Source organism: Microtus pennsylvanicus, chromosome 14, assembly GCF_037038515.1.
Source record: "Microtus pennsylvanicus isolate mMicPen1 chromosome 14, mMicPen1.hap1, whole genome shotgun sequence".
In the NCBI taxonomy this organism is placed as follows: domain Eukaryota; kingdom Metazoa; phylum Chordata; class Mammalia; order Rodentia; family Cricetidae; genus Microtus; species Microtus pennsylvanicus.
The window spans coordinates 34246019-34265971 of record NC_134592.1 but is presented as its reverse complement, the minus strand read 5'-3'; the positions used below and the strand labels follow the sequence as shown (position 1 = coordinate 34265971).

General features: G+C 36.9%; 1 protein-coding gene and 1 pseudogene across 1 annotated transcript in view; one reads left to right on the top strand and one right to left on the bottom strand.

Moving 5' to 3' along the window:
- Positions 1 to 210: 210 nt before the first annotated feature.
- Synj2bp (synaptojanin 2 binding protein) overlaps positions 211 to 19953 on the bottom strand; it is a 32383-nt gene continuing 12640 nt past the window's right edge. The window contains exons 2-4 of the mRNA XM_075947577.1: positions 15868 to 16004; positions 7769 to 7864; positions 211 to 5455 (exon numbers count right to left, since the gene is read on the bottom strand). Of these exons, the coding sequence (XP_075803692.1) occupies positions 5315 to 5455; positions 7769 to 7864; positions 15868 to 16004 (374 nt within the window). The 3' untranslated portion in view covers positions 211 to 5314. The remainder of the gene's footprint in view (positions 5456 to 7768; positions 7865 to 15867; positions 16005 to 19953) is intronic.
- On the top strand, positions 4557 to 4672 carry LOC142835411 (small nucleolar RNA SNORA40; annotated as a pseudogene).

Below are 19953 nucleotides of genomic sequence, written 5' to 3'. Positions count from 1 at the left end.
CCTGCAACACTGGTGAGCACGCAATAACTGTTAAGCACCTCTATTCGCAGTGCTGAGTCCTAGTGTTTAACCCATTCTGTCAAAAGTAAGCCTCAAATTTAGGTATCTTTCCTCTTCAGAGTTGTTGGTTTAAAGTGACAGAAAAATAAGGACATAGTCATTTAATAGTCTCCAAAAGAAAAAGAAAATCAAAGACCATAGATACTCGAGCAAGTTCAACAGGTCTTTATTGAATGTCATAGTTCAATAGGCAAATCTGGATGCACTGGTATTGAACAGTGAGGCCGAAACCAGCATAACATCACATCTGTGGTGAATCTTCCTAGTTAATGTAATTTTATGCCTACTTGTTTTCCAAGTAGCTCTCAGGCATCTAACCTGTGAAACAGCTGCTGTTTACATTTGGAGACGCAAGGGGGACATAAGAACCAGAGCAGAAAGGAAACAACATAAGGCATTTCAGGAAAATAATTTTTCAAGAACTGAATAGCCTGTAAGGTATACAAGTATCCAGTAATAATAATTCAAGTTTGCATTGGAGACATAGAAGTAAAACAAAAACAGGATTTAATCTGTCTTCATTTGCAAATCTATGAACTATGAAAAGAATCATTCCATTTTCCTGTGACTAGTCAATATATTTATATAGTTCTTTTGTATATCAATCCACTGATTAACAACAAAATTGCATTTGAAAACCTACATTGGTTTTCTTCTCTTCCTTTCTCCTCTGTTAAAATGGAACATAACAATGAGGGAATATACAGTCACAGGTATTAGTGTTTATTGAAGCTAGATTCCTTATACCAATAGTGCTTTCTGCTACCAATTTTTATAGTATCAAGTGCATCAGGTAAACAGTCACGTGCTTTGTATTCCATATATAGGTATCAATGCAAGAGTCAATGGCAGTTTACAATCTGGTTCCCAGTGGGCAGAATTCTTTAAAATACTGTTGTCTCCCTGCCCCCCATGACATCCCTTAATCATAACTTCACTGTAGGCTGTGAGAGCTATTCTCACAAAAAGATTTGCAGTTAAAAGAAACACAAAAAAAAGGCTTAGCCTGGGTTAACAGCCAACCCTTAAACTACTGGGAAAGGTAGAGAGCTTAAGAAATCAAAGTGTGTACTTCTCAGTGACATTAGATTTAACACTAAGACCACCCGCTCACAGATGCGGGGCTATTTCACTTTAGTGACTGAATTCTATGTACTTCTGCACTGGGGTTGATAGTTATAGCTGAATGAAGAAAAAAAATCTTTATCAAAGATGTTTTCTACTAAAAGTGAGTAGAATAAAATATTTATTGACCACACACACACACTCTTTCTCTCTCTCTCTTCTCTCTTTCTCTCTCTTTCTCTCTCTCTCTCTCCCTCTCTCTCTCTCACAGCTGACCTCCAGTTCACAGAAATCTGCCTGCTTCTGCCTCCTAAAATGATGGGATTAAAAACAAGGACCATCATGCTTGGCCTCTAAATATATTTTAATTGTTTAGTTGCACAATAAAAACAAAAGTACCACCAACAGCCTATATCTGATTTTAAACTACTGAAATTAAGACAACACGTGATTGGTTTTCTCCCATTCCAATTTTGATGTCTTCAATTCTCTTTAGCTGTCTATTAATTCTTCTGGTCTTTATTGAAAGTTCAATGAGAAAAGTCAGAAGCAAAATGAGTTTTTAAAATAAAGTCTTTTATGTATCCTTGTAGTGGAGACCAAAAATCAACTTTTCTCACTTCCAATACAAATTTTATTCAAGAGTCTTTTAGATTGACTCTCCTATGATTTGGTTCTTATTGGTTGCACAAATGTACGAGAGGTTGATAGGTCTGTCTGAGCACACAGGAGTAAAGAGTGCACACTTCTTACTCCACCGCTCAGAGAGTTGGGCTCTGAACTTAGGCAAGTTGTTGATTCTGGCTAGAGCCTCGTCGGCACGTGATCTGATAATTTAAATACCATGGAACATTTCCAATAGAGGCTGCACATTTTAGCCACCTGATGAAACATTTTGTTGTTATACAAGTCCTAGTCCCAGAGGTCCTTATTTAATGTGGGCTGGCCAGCTGTCCAGGTGATTCTATCCAGAGAACAGCTCCTGAGAGTGGTGACTCTCAAGTTTCAGCATTAGTCAGGTACTCAGAAGGACAGAGTTCTGCTTGCCATGCTCATCTCACGCCATAAGTATGGGATGATGCCCAAGAATCTGCAGGGAATACTGATGCTTTTGTCCAGAGACCTTGCTTTGAGAACTGTTAGCAAAGAAATATTTACTGATATTGTCATCCAAAGTCCCGAGTTTAAATTGTAATTCTATAACCACCTGTGTGATCTTAGGAAAATAATTTATTCTCTCATTCTTAGTCTCTTTATAGCAAGATGTGCATCTCAAGTTAATACACAGTGTCACCATTCAATTTAGTGTAGTCCTTGGCATAGACTGTAATTACAAATACTATTTTTATCTGTTGCCCGTGGCTGGAAAGTACAATTAATTACATGAATCTACTCACAAGTAAACTGCAGAAAAAGGAAACAGGAACAACTGAAGCAAACAATATCTATTAGAATTACAAATAAAACACAATGATAAATACAAGAAATACTTTAAGTATACCTATAATCAGTTTTCAAAACTTTAAACATTATAATTTATGTGGCAGGAGCATCAAATATAGTCTATGAGGTGGTAGGAATACTAAGAGTCAGTCTAGAGGAACATAAATTGTTTATACATCCCATCTATGCTAATTTTAGTGTTCATACAACAAAAAGTGAAATACTAAAATATTTGCCTAAATCTTAAATGTTTTTTTTTGGTCAAGTGCTGTTTATTTCCCAATGAGACGCAATTGTATCAGAATCCCTATAACCACAGTAACACTCCTACCAATGATGGTTTTATTTACATGTTATCAACACACAACAGTTTTCTATCTTCCTTGCCATCTGTTTCACTTTGTATGTGTCTTTCAATAATCAATTTAAAACCCTGAGGTGAACACTAGAGGTAAGTAAGCCCATGTAAGAGCTGTTACACATGCCACCAAATATGAGGACACCAGACATTGGTCCTCCACAGTGGTGCTGGTTGTGACAAGAACTACAGCATGGTTTTGCGTCTTCAGTGGGACTTCCAGTAACTCCCGCTACTAAAGCAATTTCAAAAGTCCTGAATGGCTTAGCTCTGTGAAGACTGTTTAAAGCCAATCTCTCCCTGTATCAACTCCCTGTATCCCAGAGGCAAAGTCTCATCAGACTTTGAAGACTTTCCTTTCCATTCTCCTCTGACACACACCACTGTACCACAGCTTTCCTTTTCTGAATTCCTTAAAACACCTGTTGACCATCTTTGTTGTCACAGTTTCCATAACATTTCTTTTCATACTGGTTTCATTTAATATTCAAACTGATAGACTCTTTTCAACTATTTATGAATGCTCTTACTACATGGTTAGCATCTAAAGATCCTTAACCTGTCCCTTCCTCCATGGAACGCTCCAATTCTCAGGAGCTATTCTCTTCTGCTGACTACAATATAAACAACTTACACTGTTCTCTTCCTAGCTGTAACCACAACGCCTTCAGATGCAGTGAAAAGAAAGTTCATTTCCTTTTTTTGTACAGGTGTCTTGACAAAGCTAATGCACAACCAATACTTGTTAAGTAGTTTCTAGATTGCCAGAAAAACTCATATTCTGTGCCAAAACAACCGTCTGACCAATATATTTAGAAAATGGAAATTATTTCATTATAAATTAGGCATGGTTCAACTATTCTTGGCACTCTAAAACCAATTTAGATACCCCATGAACAGGATGGTTCCTCCTAACCAATACCCCTGCTATTCTCTGGCACCATTCATTCCTATTCCATTCTCAGACTTTCCTCAGGAACACTCACCAAATATCCTTGCCCCCTCTACCAAACAAACAAAACTTATTCCTTCCACTTCTCTGAAAAATGGTCCATTAACTTATTAAAATCAAAACTAGTGTTTTCGGGCTTTGGGGGAACAATAAATAAAAACAATTCAAGCCTTCTTTTCTTAACTCAATCAGAAGCAAGATTTCAGGTCTATCCTACGGGGAAGGCAGTTCTTCCCTAAGGTTTTGCCTGATACTAGAAACTGAAAACTGTTAAGTAACCTTGAGGGTTCAATTGCTATCTTGAGGCATTATCTTTTTTCAGTTGTATATCAAGACAACTTTGGGCTCTTCTGGTTCATTTGGCCTTACTGCTGCCCACATCTATTCCAGCTGATCCTTCAACAGCACTGCAAAACACCAACTAGAGATTGCTTGGGACTTATCTTTATACCTCAAAGTCTCTTGAACAGATTGACTTGAGCAGAGCTGTTTTATTACAATTTACATCACCATACCTATGGTGTAACACTTGTTCTTCTACAGTTTTCAATTAACTGCTTCAGTTATTATTTTCCTAATGCCACTGATTGAATATTCTCTTTTAAAGATAATTTTCCCATCCCCATTATACATGTTCTGCAAAAAGCTGTTCAAGTTCTTCAGTTATAATTATCCCTTAGCACTGTGTATGTTTTTAATTTGTAGACAAAGACAGATAAGTGTAAAAGTAAGTTCTCTTTACAATCCAGAACTCATTGTTCAATATGAGTCTTGATTATATATGAAGGAATATGATAATCCTCTAGTCCCCAAGAAATTGTCCATTAGAAACTCAGGAACCAGTATGGTTTTCTAACCTCTTATAAGGCATCAATGTTATGCTATAATATATGCATATGTCTATTACTCTATGTGTTTTGTTTTGGAAGAATGTTAAAAAAATAAAAAAAACTTCATTCACCTGTGTCCAATATAGGCATCTAGGTACAGAGTTACAAATTAAAGATCACAAACATTTTCCCAGAAAAAGCATTAAAAGAAAAAGAAAAAAAGAAAAATCAGCTCCTCTTTTCATGTAGCACAGCTAACCTTCAAAGCATGCCAGCTAAGAAAAAGGTGTCATCCATGGTAACAGGAAGACTGAGCTTTTCCTCTTTGGGTGATAGCTGAATTTTTATTGGCAGTTCTAGTAAAATATGTAACTTTTCATTCATTCTTAGCAAGGCTTTCCCCTCCCACCCCCAGTTTTTCTTCAAATAAAACCTTTTCTCTCCCACTAGAATTTGAAGTCTTGGCAAGTTTGAACAGCAAGGTTTTGGGTGGTAATCAGTCACTTTAAATCATGTGTTGGCTAGAGAAGAAAGGATATGGGAGAATGGTAGGGAAGGCAAGTAAGAGAAATAGTTCATTGGACACACTGGAAGACAGCAAGTATTTCAAAGCTGTTTTCGGTATCTCACGAAGGCCCAAACTGCAACCATGGTGAGGGCAAACACTGGTAGCAGCACCACAGCTACAGGAATACCACTTGGTTCTCCTTCACCTCGATGTACTATAGGTCCATTCTGCACCGGTAACTGAAAAGGAAGGAGAAATATTAACTCTGACTACTGCGTATGTCACAACTAAAAGATCCATGTTGACAATTACCTGGAGATGTAGTCTATACCATCCAAAGCTATAGACACCACACAGCCTAGCAAGAGCTCTTATCCTAGAGGATGCATCACTTTCAGGGATACTTTGGGAAGAAAACAGCTCTGATAGTGAAGCATAACCTTGCTTGGCACTGACTTAATGGAACCTCACAGGATAGAGTAAAGCATATCTGTTTCTATAATGCCTCTATTGCTATATATGCTTCCTATCCGGAAAATGAAGGGATGAGATGAAGCCTGTGATCAATCAGGACATCTGGATACTGCTGGGCAGGATGAGGGAAAGGAAGGAAGACTTCTTTCTGGAATATCAGTCATTAGAAAACAGTAAGAGCAGATCCAGACAGTAGCAACACAGCTGCAATGTCATTACTTGGAAATGCTTTACAGCATCCAAGTTACCCCCTTGCTCCTGAGATGGGGTCTTGTCATTCATGCCTAAGTTTGCAATGCTAGTCACAGATAAAGGTAGAATCTATGTGGAGTAGATATTAAAGACTCAAGAGATAAATAAACTATGTCCTAGTCATTATCAGCTCCTATTCCCTCAAGAATTTCCTTTTATAGCTAGATTGTCTTTCTTCATTCCAGTCCTGTTTTCAGGGGTAGCCACTCTTAATAATTTTTTGATAGTTAACTTGTAATAACTATAATACCATCTTATTTCAGTTAGACCTAACCACCCACAGCCCATGAAACCCTAACCCCTTCAACTGAAAAGCAAGACTGCACAAACTATCTTCTGTGCTTACTCTACCACTTATTTCTTCCTGAGAAGACATGCTCACTTAAAGACATGGTTTTCAGGGTTAGGTAAATTTTTGACCAATAGAGCTTGTTGTATTCTAAGTTATTTATGGATGTTTCCTGAAGTGAACACTGGAAATAAATTCCCAGACCTTCAAAAGGAACCCTTATCATATCTGAAATATATGCCTATCATTTATATGCCTACATAAATTCTCCCATGTTTTAGAATCAGTGACAAGCCATGGCAAAAGCAGATGCTGACCAATACTGTCTCTATCAACCTGATTTTTTGAGTCTATCACACCCACATTCTGTTTGCAACTCTGGCTGTTTCTTGGATAGCTTCATGTTTTGCCTTTCTTATTTTTCTTTTGTTTAGTTTTTGTTTTCCTTAAGACAGAGTCTCACCATATAGTTCAAGTTAGCTTCTGCTTTCTCCAGTTCTTTTCTAGCTCCTTTTAATCTTCTTCAGTCTCTGAATACTCACTTGGCTTCTTTGCAAACAATACACCAATTTTAAAAATAATCATAGGCACACTGAACTTGGGTTATAGATGAACTCAGAAATTCTTGCTGCTGTGGGAAGAACTCAGACGACTTTCCTATCATCCAAATTATAAAACACCAGGAAATAAGAAGCAGATGTAGATTGGTTGTGGCACACACCTTCAATCCCAGCACTCAGGATCTCTGTGAGTTTGAGGCCAACTTGATCTAAAGAGTAAGTTCCAGGACAGCCAAGGCTACACAAAGAAACCCTGCATTAATAACCCCCCCCAAAAAAAAAGAAAGAAAAAAGAGAAAAGAGAGAGAAAGACAGAAAGAAAGAAAGAAAAAAAGAGAGAGAGAGAGAGAGAAAGAAAGAAAGAAAGAAAGAAAGAAAGAAAGAAAGAAAGAGAGAGAGAGAGAGAGAGAGAGGAAAGATGGGTGGGTGGGTGGACAGAAGGAAGGCAGGAAGGGGAGGAGGGAAGGAGAGAGGGAGACAAGGAAAAAGAGAGAGAGAGAGAGAGAGAGAGAGAGAGAGAGAGAGAGAGAGAGAGCGCAGATGTAAGGATTCTCAATTCCATTTCCCTTTTCTTAAGAGCTGCCCTTCAAGTTACACTTGGGTATCAGTCAATGTGGTCATGGAAAGAGAAGCCTTATAATGGGAGACAGAAAACATAACCTTTGCAGTCATAAACAAGAGTTTTCAAGAGTACACAAATTGTGCTTTCCCTAAGAAAAAGTAAAAGTGATTCTACTGTCTTCCCATTTTGAATTGATTAAACTTTATTTTTTTAAAAATTGTAGGACCTGAGTTATAAGTATAGTGTTATATACTTCTACTGATGCCAAAGGACTCTTGCATATGCGAGACAAACCCTACAAACCGTAATAGAAAAAGAAAAAAATAAACGGACTTTGAAAATTACATCCACAAGCTTATTCACAAACGCAGTGAGAAAGCCTACTGTCCCATATCTGGCTGCTAATGATACCTACCCTATGCTGTACTCTCAGGGACACAGCATATCCCGCATTACGAAAAAGGTCTACAGCATCCTGGTGTAGCAGGTTCTTTAGGTCTTGGCCATTTACCTTTCAAAAACAGCAAGAAAGAGAAGTAAGAACGGCAAAGGACTAAGTCTCTTAAGTGAACAATTTACATACATGCAGGCAATCAAACCTTTATTTATTGAAAATAAAACTTTCGGGGAAAATCCCAAGAGCTAGGAGTATGGGCTAAGTTGCTGAACACTCAGGAGGAAGTTTCTTCATTTTCAAAGTTACATTTTCCTATAACTTAGGATCCATGAACCATCTGGAATAAGCCCAGATTTAAACAGATTTGTTTCCTCTTCCTTCTGAGCTTCTGTGCTTATCTTGTTTGGAAGTGTTGGCTCCTGTCACCGTGTTGCATACCACCTGTGGATATTCATTTCTATACTGCTACATGAGGAATCCTTTATCCTTTATATTCCTAATCCTCAACATTCCTACCTTCAGCCCTGGAAACCTAATTCTATGTCCCCAAATTTATGTTGATATTGTGTGAATCTGCTCTAGCCTATTCTAGTGGGCTTATTTTATTGTGAAAAAAATTCCATTGGTTCCATGTATAGTCCTGTCCTCAAATTTACAAAGTATTTCTGTAACAATACAGACCTTTACTAATCACTTGAATGTAGGTCATTCCTACTACACAGAGGTGACAAATGTGTGGCCCTTGTATTCTTTTTGGTATCAGGAGTCACAAGTGGTACCTATAGTGCATTCAGCAACTCAACACATCCCTCTTTGTGCAAGACTACATATTTTTATATGTTACCACCACTGCTAACAGCACTAGCAGTAAGAGTATTTAGTACATTTAGTAGATTCTGTGCTTTGTATTTAATTCCTGCAGTTACCCTGTGAGTTTTGACCGCATGTTTATATTGACTTTTGTTGATGAAGTAACTGACACACAGAGAGATCATGAGTATAGAAGCTAGGGCTAAAGATTTTAAATAATGGAATGAGGAAGTTCCCTTGCATTTCACTGTTCTTTGAATGTTTCTATTTTTCCACTCTGACTTGCCAACTGCCCCTTAGGTGAAGCTATTTACATTTTTACTCTTCCCATCATTCTCATCACAGACTTAGGTTAGGTGTTAGACAGAATGAGTGGGTCAAAAGGGCACAGAGACAGATGAAGTTTGTGCAGAGTTCTCATTTGTTGGGAGTCTAGGAAAAATTCAGTGGGGAATCTCATGCACATGTTCTGGTCAGATCTAAGTTACTGAGAAGTGGACATGGAGCTTGAGAAACATAGTAAGTGGGTAAATCTCCTGTTCGCAGTGAGACAGAGTCATCACCAGAAGAGTAGTCAGAGGCAACAATAGTGAGAATACACAGAGAAGAGTCTACTTACCCGACAGAAATCCATCTCAGTGTTGTCTTGAACCACCAGCCCCATCAAAATCTAATGTCTTCTTTCTCTAACAGATTTATATTGTTCCTTCTACTCTTAAGTCTTGCTAGTATCTTTGATATGTGAAACTACCAATACTTTCATTTTACAGACTGGATATTTTCAATTATTTCTTAGTTACCAATTGAGACAATTTCAGACATCAGCACTAGACATATTAGACATATAATATATCCAACTCTAAAAATCCTGCATTTCTACTCTTCATAGTTTTATTCCTCCATTAGATTTCCTCTTTCCTGTTATCAGTGCTTTTAACCTCTTCATATTTTAGCTGTATTTTACCCATCTAGGATTTTGGCTTTAATTTCAACAAAGCACCTCATAAATTATTGGAGTCTCTTGTCCTGGCTTCCTGACATCTTTCCAGTCCTGGAAATACACTGTATCTACATTCCTTGTCATCATTCAGTGGAATAGCACCAGAGAAATGCAGTAGCATTCTGTACACAGATGCAAGTTAGCTGCTATAGTTTATCCTTAAGATCCTTCTATTCATCAAGCAAACTCATTAATAAATACTCATCAATATCTTGTTGTACATTTTTCCATTAGCCTAATCCTGATTCACCTCAGCAGATTCTTTTGCTTCATCCTTTGTGAGATTACTGAAGGCAGTTCGCTCTTTCCCTTTTATCTTCTCCCTCCAATTTTTATATTCTCTTGCTGTTCCTTTCCCCTAATCTCTAATTAAGTCTGTCTCATTTATCAAGAATAATCCATTTACTATGTTGGGTGTAGGAGGTTATTCTGTTCATGTGTTTTTTTTTTTTCATTGATTAATGAATAAAGAAACTGCTTTGGGCCTGACAGGGCAGAACTTAGGTAGGTGGAGAAGACAGAACTGAATGCTGGGAAGAAGAGCAGAGTGGGAGAAGCCATGGACCCTCTGCCTGAGATGGACACTGGTTAGAATCTCTGGTAAGCCACAGACACATGGCGATACACAGATTAATGGAGATGGGTTAAACTAATATGTAAGAGTTAGCCAATAAGAAGTTAGAGCTAATGGCCAAGCAGTGTTTTTAATTAATACAGTTTCTGTGTGGTTATTTCAGGTGTAAACTAGCCGGGCAGCAGGGACAAACAAGGAGCCCCCTCTCCTTACACTATGTCTTTAAGAACTCTTCTGATTACATCTTTTGCTGCTCCTTCTCAACAAAAGCCACTATCCTCTATAAAGGAAACAATGTACAAATATGCTACATCCTTCCTCTCTTCTTTCTTCCCATGCAAAATTGCTGAAAAAACTGCAAGGCTAGAGAGATAACTCTGGGCCAAGAGCACTGGCTGCTCTTCCAGACACCCTGGGTTCAGTTCCCAGCACCATGGCAGTTCACAATCATCTGTAACCCCAGTTTCAGAGGATAGGATGCCTTCATTTGGCCTCTGCAGGCACCAGGAATACACGATACATTTATAAACACAGGCAAAACACCATGCACATTTAAAAAATTGTTTGCATGTACTGTGTGTACTACCTCTGCATCCATTATCTATTTATTACTTTCATATAAAAAGTGAAACAAAATGCTCTCCTGAAGACCAGATGGGACTTCAAATATATCTCTTACCACCTTCTCATAGCCTGTAGACTGTCTCCTTTTGTAATGATCTCCTATGTTAGATGATGAATACTTAGCTCTCTTTATTTTTTTTCTTGATCTCTCTCTGTCTCTGTCTCTCTCTGTCTCTCTCTCTCTAAAATCCTGATTGCTAACTATATTTTCTTTCTGAATTTTTTCCCATGGGCATCTTTCACCATTTGCACCATATTCTCCAAAGTAACTTTACTTACGCCTTGGGATCTGCAATGTCCTGCTGGATGTTGATACTTAGATACTCTGGTAGAATCCAATTCAGTATGTCCAAAATCCCTTTAACTTCCCACAAAAGCAGACTATCCTAACTTTCCTCTTGATGACATTCCTAACGCTTTATTCAAATGTATAGTTTTTAAACACTCTAATCAGTTAATCAGCACATATAATATATGTCTTGTAGCCTAACACCATGTCTTTATGCTATTTTCTCTTCTATGGCTGCCAATTTAGGTTGTGGATACTTAGCTGAATTATAGGACTGTCTTTTATGATTTACTTTCCACATTTTCCTCCATTCCTACCTTAAATGCTGTCTCACAATCTGCCTTCCTACACTACAATTCTGTTAATAACTATTGTACTATTCAAGACATAAAAATGAACCTGGTAAATAAGAAAAACATGTGCTCTTGACGTACTACACTAGTGTGAAAAGTTCTCTATCACATCTGTTTAATCTCTCACTCACTTCTTTCTATAATGTGATTAACAAACCTCTTCATCCAATTAACACTACAAAATGTAGCTGACTAATGGCCCAATCTGTCACCATTTGACTTTAATAGGGGGTTGGTTAAAATGGAGCATTCGTGTTGGTAGTATGTAAGAACCAGCTACATCACCATGAACTTCATAAGAATATTACGTTCTCTGACTAGCTACCCTCCTTTCATTCAGGCATACAGGAGAAATGAGAAACTTAATTATACCTTTTTTTTACCAGAAAGAATATCCTCACAGCTTTCAGTAGTATCAAACTGTTCTTACCAACACACACACAAAATAAACAATGGATGAGGCCTGTCAAGTTCTCATTCAACTTCAGATTCATTATGAACACCTATTTCTGTTTCATTCACAGCATAAGTGATTTTTTAAAAAAAAATGTTTACATTGCTTAGTTAAATTTTTATTATCTTTTGGTATAAGCCATATGTCGTGGCCATAGAAAATTAAATTCTGTGGCTGGGGAGATGGCTCAGAGGTTAAGAGCACTGACTGCTCTTCCAGAAGTCTTGAGTTCAATTCCCAGCAACCGCATGGTGGCTCACAACCATCTATAATGAGATCTGGTGCCCTCTTCTGGCATGCAGGCAGAAGACTGTATACATAATAAATCTTAAGAAAAAAGAAAATTAAATTCCATTTCTTATGAGAAAAGAAGAAACTGCACAATAAATACATCAAGCAGTTTTTCCATTCCAGAAAAGAAGAAACCAAGAAAACATATGGAGGATGTTTAGGAAGAATGAGAAGAGTATATTAAAAGTATAATAACTCACAAGAAATTTACAATTAACAACTCTCTTCATTATCTACAATGAGTATGTGCTTATGTGCTAAAGGAACAGTTTTAGTTTGATAACTTAGGAAATGTTAGAAAACCACAGAGCATGTTTTACAACACAGGAAGTATTCCACAGAAATAGAAAACCCCATAAACAAACAAACAAACTGAAAGGGTTTTAAGAGATGTAGCGAAACACTTACCTAGCAAGTACAAAGCCCTGCATCCAATCACTAGAATCACAAAATAAGTATCAAATAAAGTAAGCTAATAATTTAGCAACATTTTTCTAGCTACATCATAGCCAATAACAAATGAAAACTTAAGGAACTAGGGATGAAGAAAGTTTAATAGATGGAACTTTTTAAAAGTAATAGCCTACAAGGTTCACTTTAGAGAAGAAAGAGGCTACCATGGCCTGGTAAGCAACAGAGACTATCTGCATCATTTTTGTTTGTTTGGCTGTTTTGAAACAGGATTTCTCTGTGCAGATCTGGTTGTTCTGGAATTCACTCTGTAGACCAGGCTGGTCTTAAACTCAGAGAGATCCGCCTACCTCTGCCTCTTGAGTGCTGGGATTTAAAGGTTAGTTATACCATTAATTCTATCCTTGATACAAAGGTTGATTTCAGTTCTTTTATAAACCCATCCTATCATCTACTAGCTATTCACTACGTAGCTAACTTCCTTTTCAGAGTAGTTAATCTTACTTATGCATGTATCTTTTAGGAAGACAATAGAGTACTAATGTTAGTTTTAGCAAAGGATCCAAATTCAGATAAATCAAAGTTTTATTTTCCTAACACGAGTTATGTCACTTGTAAACCACCCGACTTCATCAAGCCTCAGTTTTCTTAGCTGCAAAATGGGCATAATGATTTATACCTGTTACATATACTCTAATATTAACCAAGATTACACTGAAAGTTATCATTTTGTGCTTAAAAACTATTCCTAATTCTTTTTTAGACAATCTACCTTTAAGCAAAGCTTTCCAAACAATATACTCTCTTCTTAAGTCCTAAATTAAACCCTATACTTTTCAAGTCTCTCTTCACTCAGAGTATGAATTCTGTGTCAAAACACTAATTATATTGTATATTTAACAACGCACTCACAATTTTTCTTTTCTGTCCTACTGCAAAGTTGGTTTGTATTTACAATGTCTTTCTTCTGAGAGTGACAAAATATCTGCTCCTAAATTCTTCATTATTGTTTTTGTAAGAAGGTAATTATTACCATCCCTATCTTGTAGTCTAATATAGAGGAACTAGGAAAAGCTTAGCAGGCTGGTAAACAGTCAGTGAGATGCACCAAAATAATGCCATCCATGGTAATATGTACTGGACACATTCTTAAATTAATTATATAACTTTCATAACTACTTGTCCTGATTTATGTGTTTCTCTTTTTTTGAGACAGGATCTTGCTAAGTAATTCACAACTGACTTGAACTCAAAATGTTCCTGCTTCTACTTCTTGAGTATTGAAACTATAAGTGTGTGCCACCATGCCTGGCTGTGCATCTTCCTAAGGAGACATTCAAAACTGAATCAGATCTCTCAAATGTTAAGATGTCAAATAAAAAAAGGTATACATTCTCCCTGCCTTCATATGCTACTACCAAATGAGTTGGATGGCAGAGAGGTATCCAATAAGCTGATCTCTAAGAGAACTAATTAACTAAACTCTATGACGGGCAATTTAAAAAAGAAAATTCAAAGCAAAACTATAATACAATCTTTTAAAAGGTTATTCCTGTTCTATGGAAGTTCTAAATCAAGTCTCTGACTTAACTCTTTATCAAATCTTGTCTTGATCTATACTTAAATTACTTAAGTCTTTTACTGGTTTAGCCCTCTTGCCCTATTCAGTTCGTAAGACAAGCAAGAAGTAATTTTCTCTTCTTTAGACCATGGATCGTGATCCACAGTACTTGTGGAAATGGGGCACTTCTGCCACGAGAAGTCCCATCCTACTTCAAGTTTCACTTAATTTGAGAACAGCCCTTTGTAGCTAGGTCTAACTCCCAGGAAATCCTGGATAACAACTCACTTTGTCAGTGCTTTTCCATTCTTTATACTAATTACACATATTATTTCCATACAAAGTGAGCAATAGTAGCCCAAAACATTAATTTAAAAAAAAATCTATAGCATGATCTAACCTTCCCCATTTCCCACAACTGACAGTATAATAACAACACTGTAGCCAGTGAGGGAGAACAGAAATGAAAGAAAGAGCAACAAATAAGAATTTGAAGAGTTTTAAAAGTTTTATTTTTCCTGGATTCTGATTTGCTTTAGGAATATTTAATTTATTCTAAGACTAAGAACCTGGGTGGGACTAGAAGGATGGCTCAGCAGTTAAAAGCATGTACTGCTCTTTCTGAGGACCTGAGTTAGGTTCCTAGCAACCACATGGGACAGCTCACAATTGCCTGTAACTCTAGTTCCAAGAGGATTCAATACCTCTTGCTTCAATGAACCCCAGCACTCATTTATATCCCCCTACACAAACACACACACACACACACACACACACACACACACACGAAATATTTTTTTTAAAAAAGGCTAAGGGTCTATGAGCTCACATGACTGACTCTATTTGATAGTCAACTTTTCTAAACTTGCATGAATTTTCTGATTTGCTCATTTGTTAAGCCTATGTTGAGGCCGGGCGATGGTGGCGCACGCCTTTAATCCCAGCACTCGGGAGGCAGAGGCAGGCGGATCTCTGTGAGTTCGAGACCAGCCTGGTCTACAGAGCTAGTTCCAGGACAGGCTCCAAAGCCACAGAGAAACCCTGTCTCGAAAAACCAAAAAAAAAAAAAAAAAAAAAAAAAAGCCTATGTTGAGCACCTGTACTAAGATATGGGAAGTTTAAAAAAATTAATTATAGTATATGAGTATATGAAAAATTAGTAAGTGTCATTATTACTATACAATAAGAGACATTAACAGAATGAAATGGGGGCACAACTGACAGATATCCAAACTCTATTTCAATTTTTCATCTTAATTATGGGAAAGGAAGAGCCCTGAATTTAAAGAAGAAACTTAATCCTTACCTTCCTTTTTGAAGTTAAGGCCATTAGTAAGGGCTGACAGTATCCCAAGAAAAGGCACAAATCAGTGTTTTAATCAACAAAAGAGAGGGGATAAAGTTAGCAAGAGAAAGATGAAAACTGTGGGTTTAAATCTCCTTCCTCCAAACCAGCCCTTCATCTCTACTTGCTTTGTGGATTTTTGTTTGTTTGTTTGTTTTTTGTTTTTTTTTTTACCAGGGCAAGTAACTTCACATTCTGTTAAATTTGCCTTGTCTGTCAAGCAAGAATAACACTATCCTACAAGCCTGGTGGTAAAGTTGGAAGACTGATCAATGTTCTTCCCATTCAATGATATAATCTAGGTATTTTCATTTTCAAACAGGCAAGCAGGAAATCTTCCCAAGGAAGGGTCAGAGGAGGTCTAGAGAGCAAAGTATAGCAAAGGGAGCCGAAGCCATTTCTCACCGAGAGGATCTTATCACCCTCCTGGAGCCGCCCATCCCGGGCCGCAGCCCCATCCTCTTTGATGCGGCTGACGTAGATGCCACTGTCGTTGGAGACATACTGTTGATCTGTCCCACCGACGATGTTGAAGCCCAGCCCTGAGAAAAATCATGGAGGAGTGAAGGAGAGGGGGATGAAGAAGAAAGAAAGATTAGAAGAGAAGAAAGGAGAGAAAAATTGTCTAGTGGGGAGGAGAGGCTGACAATTCAGACTGTGAGGTAGCTAACACAGTCATTAGCAAAGTCAGTAAGTCATTATCAACAAAGGCCAAAGTACCTAGATTGCTGATTTGAACCAAGCAGTACTCAAAGTACATACACAGTGATCAAAATGACTGGTCAAATATACTGAGCTAGACATAACTTGAGGGATAGGAATGGTGAGTCTTGTAAGATACAAGTGCTGCTTGACATTCAGATGATTCAAATCCTGGTATTCCTATATTAATGTAACAGAATTAGCTGTGCTCATAAAAATAAGCTTTGTTTTCATAACATTTAGTGAAAAAATGATTGCTAACTGAAGCCTTTTCTTCACGTGTTTCTTCTGTCAAGATTTGGGAACACCTGTACATGTTGGTGTTTTGGAAGAAGCAATCTTGGTTGTTTATCTTTTTCTATTTCGTACTGGGGTAGGAGAGTAGTGAAATGGCTGTTAGCAGAAACCTCAGAACTAGAAAAGCAACTGCTGCTTTACAGGAGAATCAAGTCACCAAATTCATTCTTTTCTTTCTATATCAAGTACAACCGATCACATACCTGCGCACAGTGATAGAAAAGTTTACTCACTGTAGAAAATAATTCCTTACCAATTAGCAGTTGGGTACTTCCTTCCTCCTAGTCCCTGGTACCCACCATTCTATTCTTTGTTTCTCTGAGTTTAATTAGTTTACAAAAGTAAAATATTTCAGTTAAAGAAGAAATATGTAGAGATCTGCTATACAAGATTGTGTCTACCCAAAATAATGATATATGGTATATTTCCAAATTTATTTCAAATATATCCAAGTATCTTCATTATAATAAATATAGAAGGCAAACAAGTTAGCTGGTTAACTAAAATTTTATTTTCATGAACCAACCACCAAGCTGTGACAAGGATTTTGTCCTACAGAAATTATCTGATTTCTTTGAGATTTTTAAAACTTATGTAAAAAAGGAAAAAGAGGAGAGAGAGGAAGAGAAAAGAAATAAGAGAGAAAAAGGAATCTCTTCTCTATGTAACTAAAGTGGTAATTCTGTGACACAATACAAAGAGAAGGAAGACAGTTGGAAACAATTTAAAAAACAAAAATGTGTTAGTGCAATGAGAAGGAAAAGCCAGTCATCAGTCTCATAATTACCTCAGTAGAAAATGTACCATTGAAGGGATATATGTGGACTTTTTCTAAAGCTCTTCCCATTGTTAAAATTAAGCTAAGACTCAATGTACTAACATAGCACTATCAAATCAATCCACAATTTAATAAGAAACATAACCGACAAGGAAAAATCAGGTCGTTTATGATTTAAATAGCATACTTTGTACATGGAGTCTCTGCTACCAGATAGGTTTGTGGGTTTTTGTTGTTGTTGTTGTTTTGTTTGCATTTGGTTGGGGGATTTATGATACACAACACAAAGAACTACTTCTAGAAGACTGTTTTCATATCCCTAAACGGTAGGGTAGGAAAAACAGGAACTCTAAATTGCTTATTTATTTTTTTACATAATTCCCTTAATTTAAATTCATGATTGTGGGTTAAGAAGGGAGGGACTGGTAAGGTAGCAGAAACCAGATCATGAAAGGCTGAATTCATAAAGACTTAAAAAGTAACAGGTTTGAGCAAGGGGCTGAGTCCAACCAGTTTCTCTCAATGCTGAAACAAACCAGAGAAAAATCTTCCAGTGAAATTCAACATCTTCACTATGGTTTGAGTCTCTCACCAAACAGCTACTATCTTTGAAGATTTTGGGAATGAGGAACAAGTGTTGAGTGGCCAAGTGAAACAGGTTATTTAAAGCTTTAGGAAAGCATCTAACATATGGTAAAAGAAACCTTTCTGAGAGCTATTATTTGTGAGTGCAGTCCACTATTCACCCCAATACCACATCATAGTGGTACACTTATTTACCACGTGGCTATTTCTGTTTAAGTGAACTAAACCACTTAAAATGAGAACTCTTAGATTAACTGAAGACTTTATTCTTCAACCATATTTACAAAAATGAATTCAACTATACCTTAAAACTTCGCAGGAATTAACGACAGTTACCACAGTGAGAAATGACACTAGAGTTCATACTTGGGGCAGGGACAGAGCACCTGTTTAGCATGCTGGGCAATATGCAGCACTACCAATAAACAGATAAAATCTTAACCCTATATATATTTACGTAATTCCTTGTCCATTTATTCAATAAAAATCACTGACCTTTGAAGACAGAAAGCTAAACTGTACTAACTGTTCAGTTCTGACTTTAACCACAAATTTATTCTTTTCCCTGTCCCTTTTAGATATTGCATAAACCAAAAAAATTAATTTCAAGTTCAACTCTGTAGATTACTGGATGTGGACTTAAGAAATCAGTTTAACTCTGATTTGCTGTCTTTTCTATAAAATAAAGATTACAAATTCTACCTTCTCTCCATCAAAGGTAACTGTTAGATTCCAGTAACAAAATCTGAAAATTTTCTTTGTAAAACATATTTATTGTTAGACTGGAGAAAGGAACTAAGAGTTTCTGTCAATAAACTAGTGACTGTTAAATTTCTGATTAAGAGTCTGATGGGGCAAGGATTATCTGATGTAGACATGAAAATTCTTTTAAAAATAAGAAAACACAGGGATTAAAAAGTCTACCCATCTGTAAATATAAAACACTTGATTAGAACTCAAGTTCACTGAAAGTAAGTATGCTTGTAGTTTATTTCCTAGAAATCCCCTTCAAAACCAGTTTTAGGGAGCTGGAGCAATGGCTCGGTGATTAAAAGGACTGGTTGCTTTTCCAGAAGACCAGGTTTGTGTTCCAGAAACAATATGCTGGTTCACCACCATCCACAACTCCGGTTCGAGAAGCCCTCTTCTGACTGCTGAAGGCAAAAGGCTTGCATGTAGCACACATACATACAGGCAAAACACAGAGAGAAAGAGAGAACATGCATACACATAAAGATAAAAGATAGATTTTTTTAAAATCTATTTATTTATTATGTATACAGTATTCTCGGAATTCTATCTACATGTTTGCCTGCAGGCCAGAAGAGGGCACCAGATCTCATTACAGATGGTTGTGAGCCACCATGTGGTTGCTGGGAACTGAACTCAGGACCTTAGGAAGGGCAGGCAGTGCTCTTGACCACTGAGCCATCTCTCCAGCCCAAAAGATTTTTTTTTTAGCAAGAGTAATATTTAAAACCTGTAGTAATTATCTAGCACATGTATCAATCAACTAGAACAGCTGATCAGCTGAGAACAACTAAAGAGGATAAATTACTAAGTTATTTAGCATATATCAGCTATTAGCAGCATCCAAGAAAAAATATTTTGTAAGCAGAATGGGCACATACTCTGGTTTCTTGGGAATCTTGGTATACACCTATAACCCTAGTACTATTAAGACTCACCTTTTAATTTCAAAAACATCCCAGCTAGGGCAAACGTGATCATCCCATCAAAAAAAAAAAAAAGAATATATTCATTGCAAAACACAATGCACTAGGATAGAAGTGACAGTGATAGAAGTAAGAGTAGATTAAAAGTTAGAAATTAGATCATTTAATAATCATGTACAAAGTAACATGAATAGAATTCTGAAATGTTATTCAGGTAAGTAAAAACATACACATACAAATTTTATTACCTATTTACAAAAGGGCACACATGTTTAAGGATGAGTAAAGATACACTGCAGTAGATACCTACAAGAGAGAAGGATACATTATGCTATTACATCTCAATAAAGCCAGAAAAGGACATTATGACACCAGTATCCTCTGAAGCTGAAGAGTGTACAGGCTCAGCACACGTAAGGTCCCAAATGGGTTAAGGGCAAAGAGTAAAAAAAA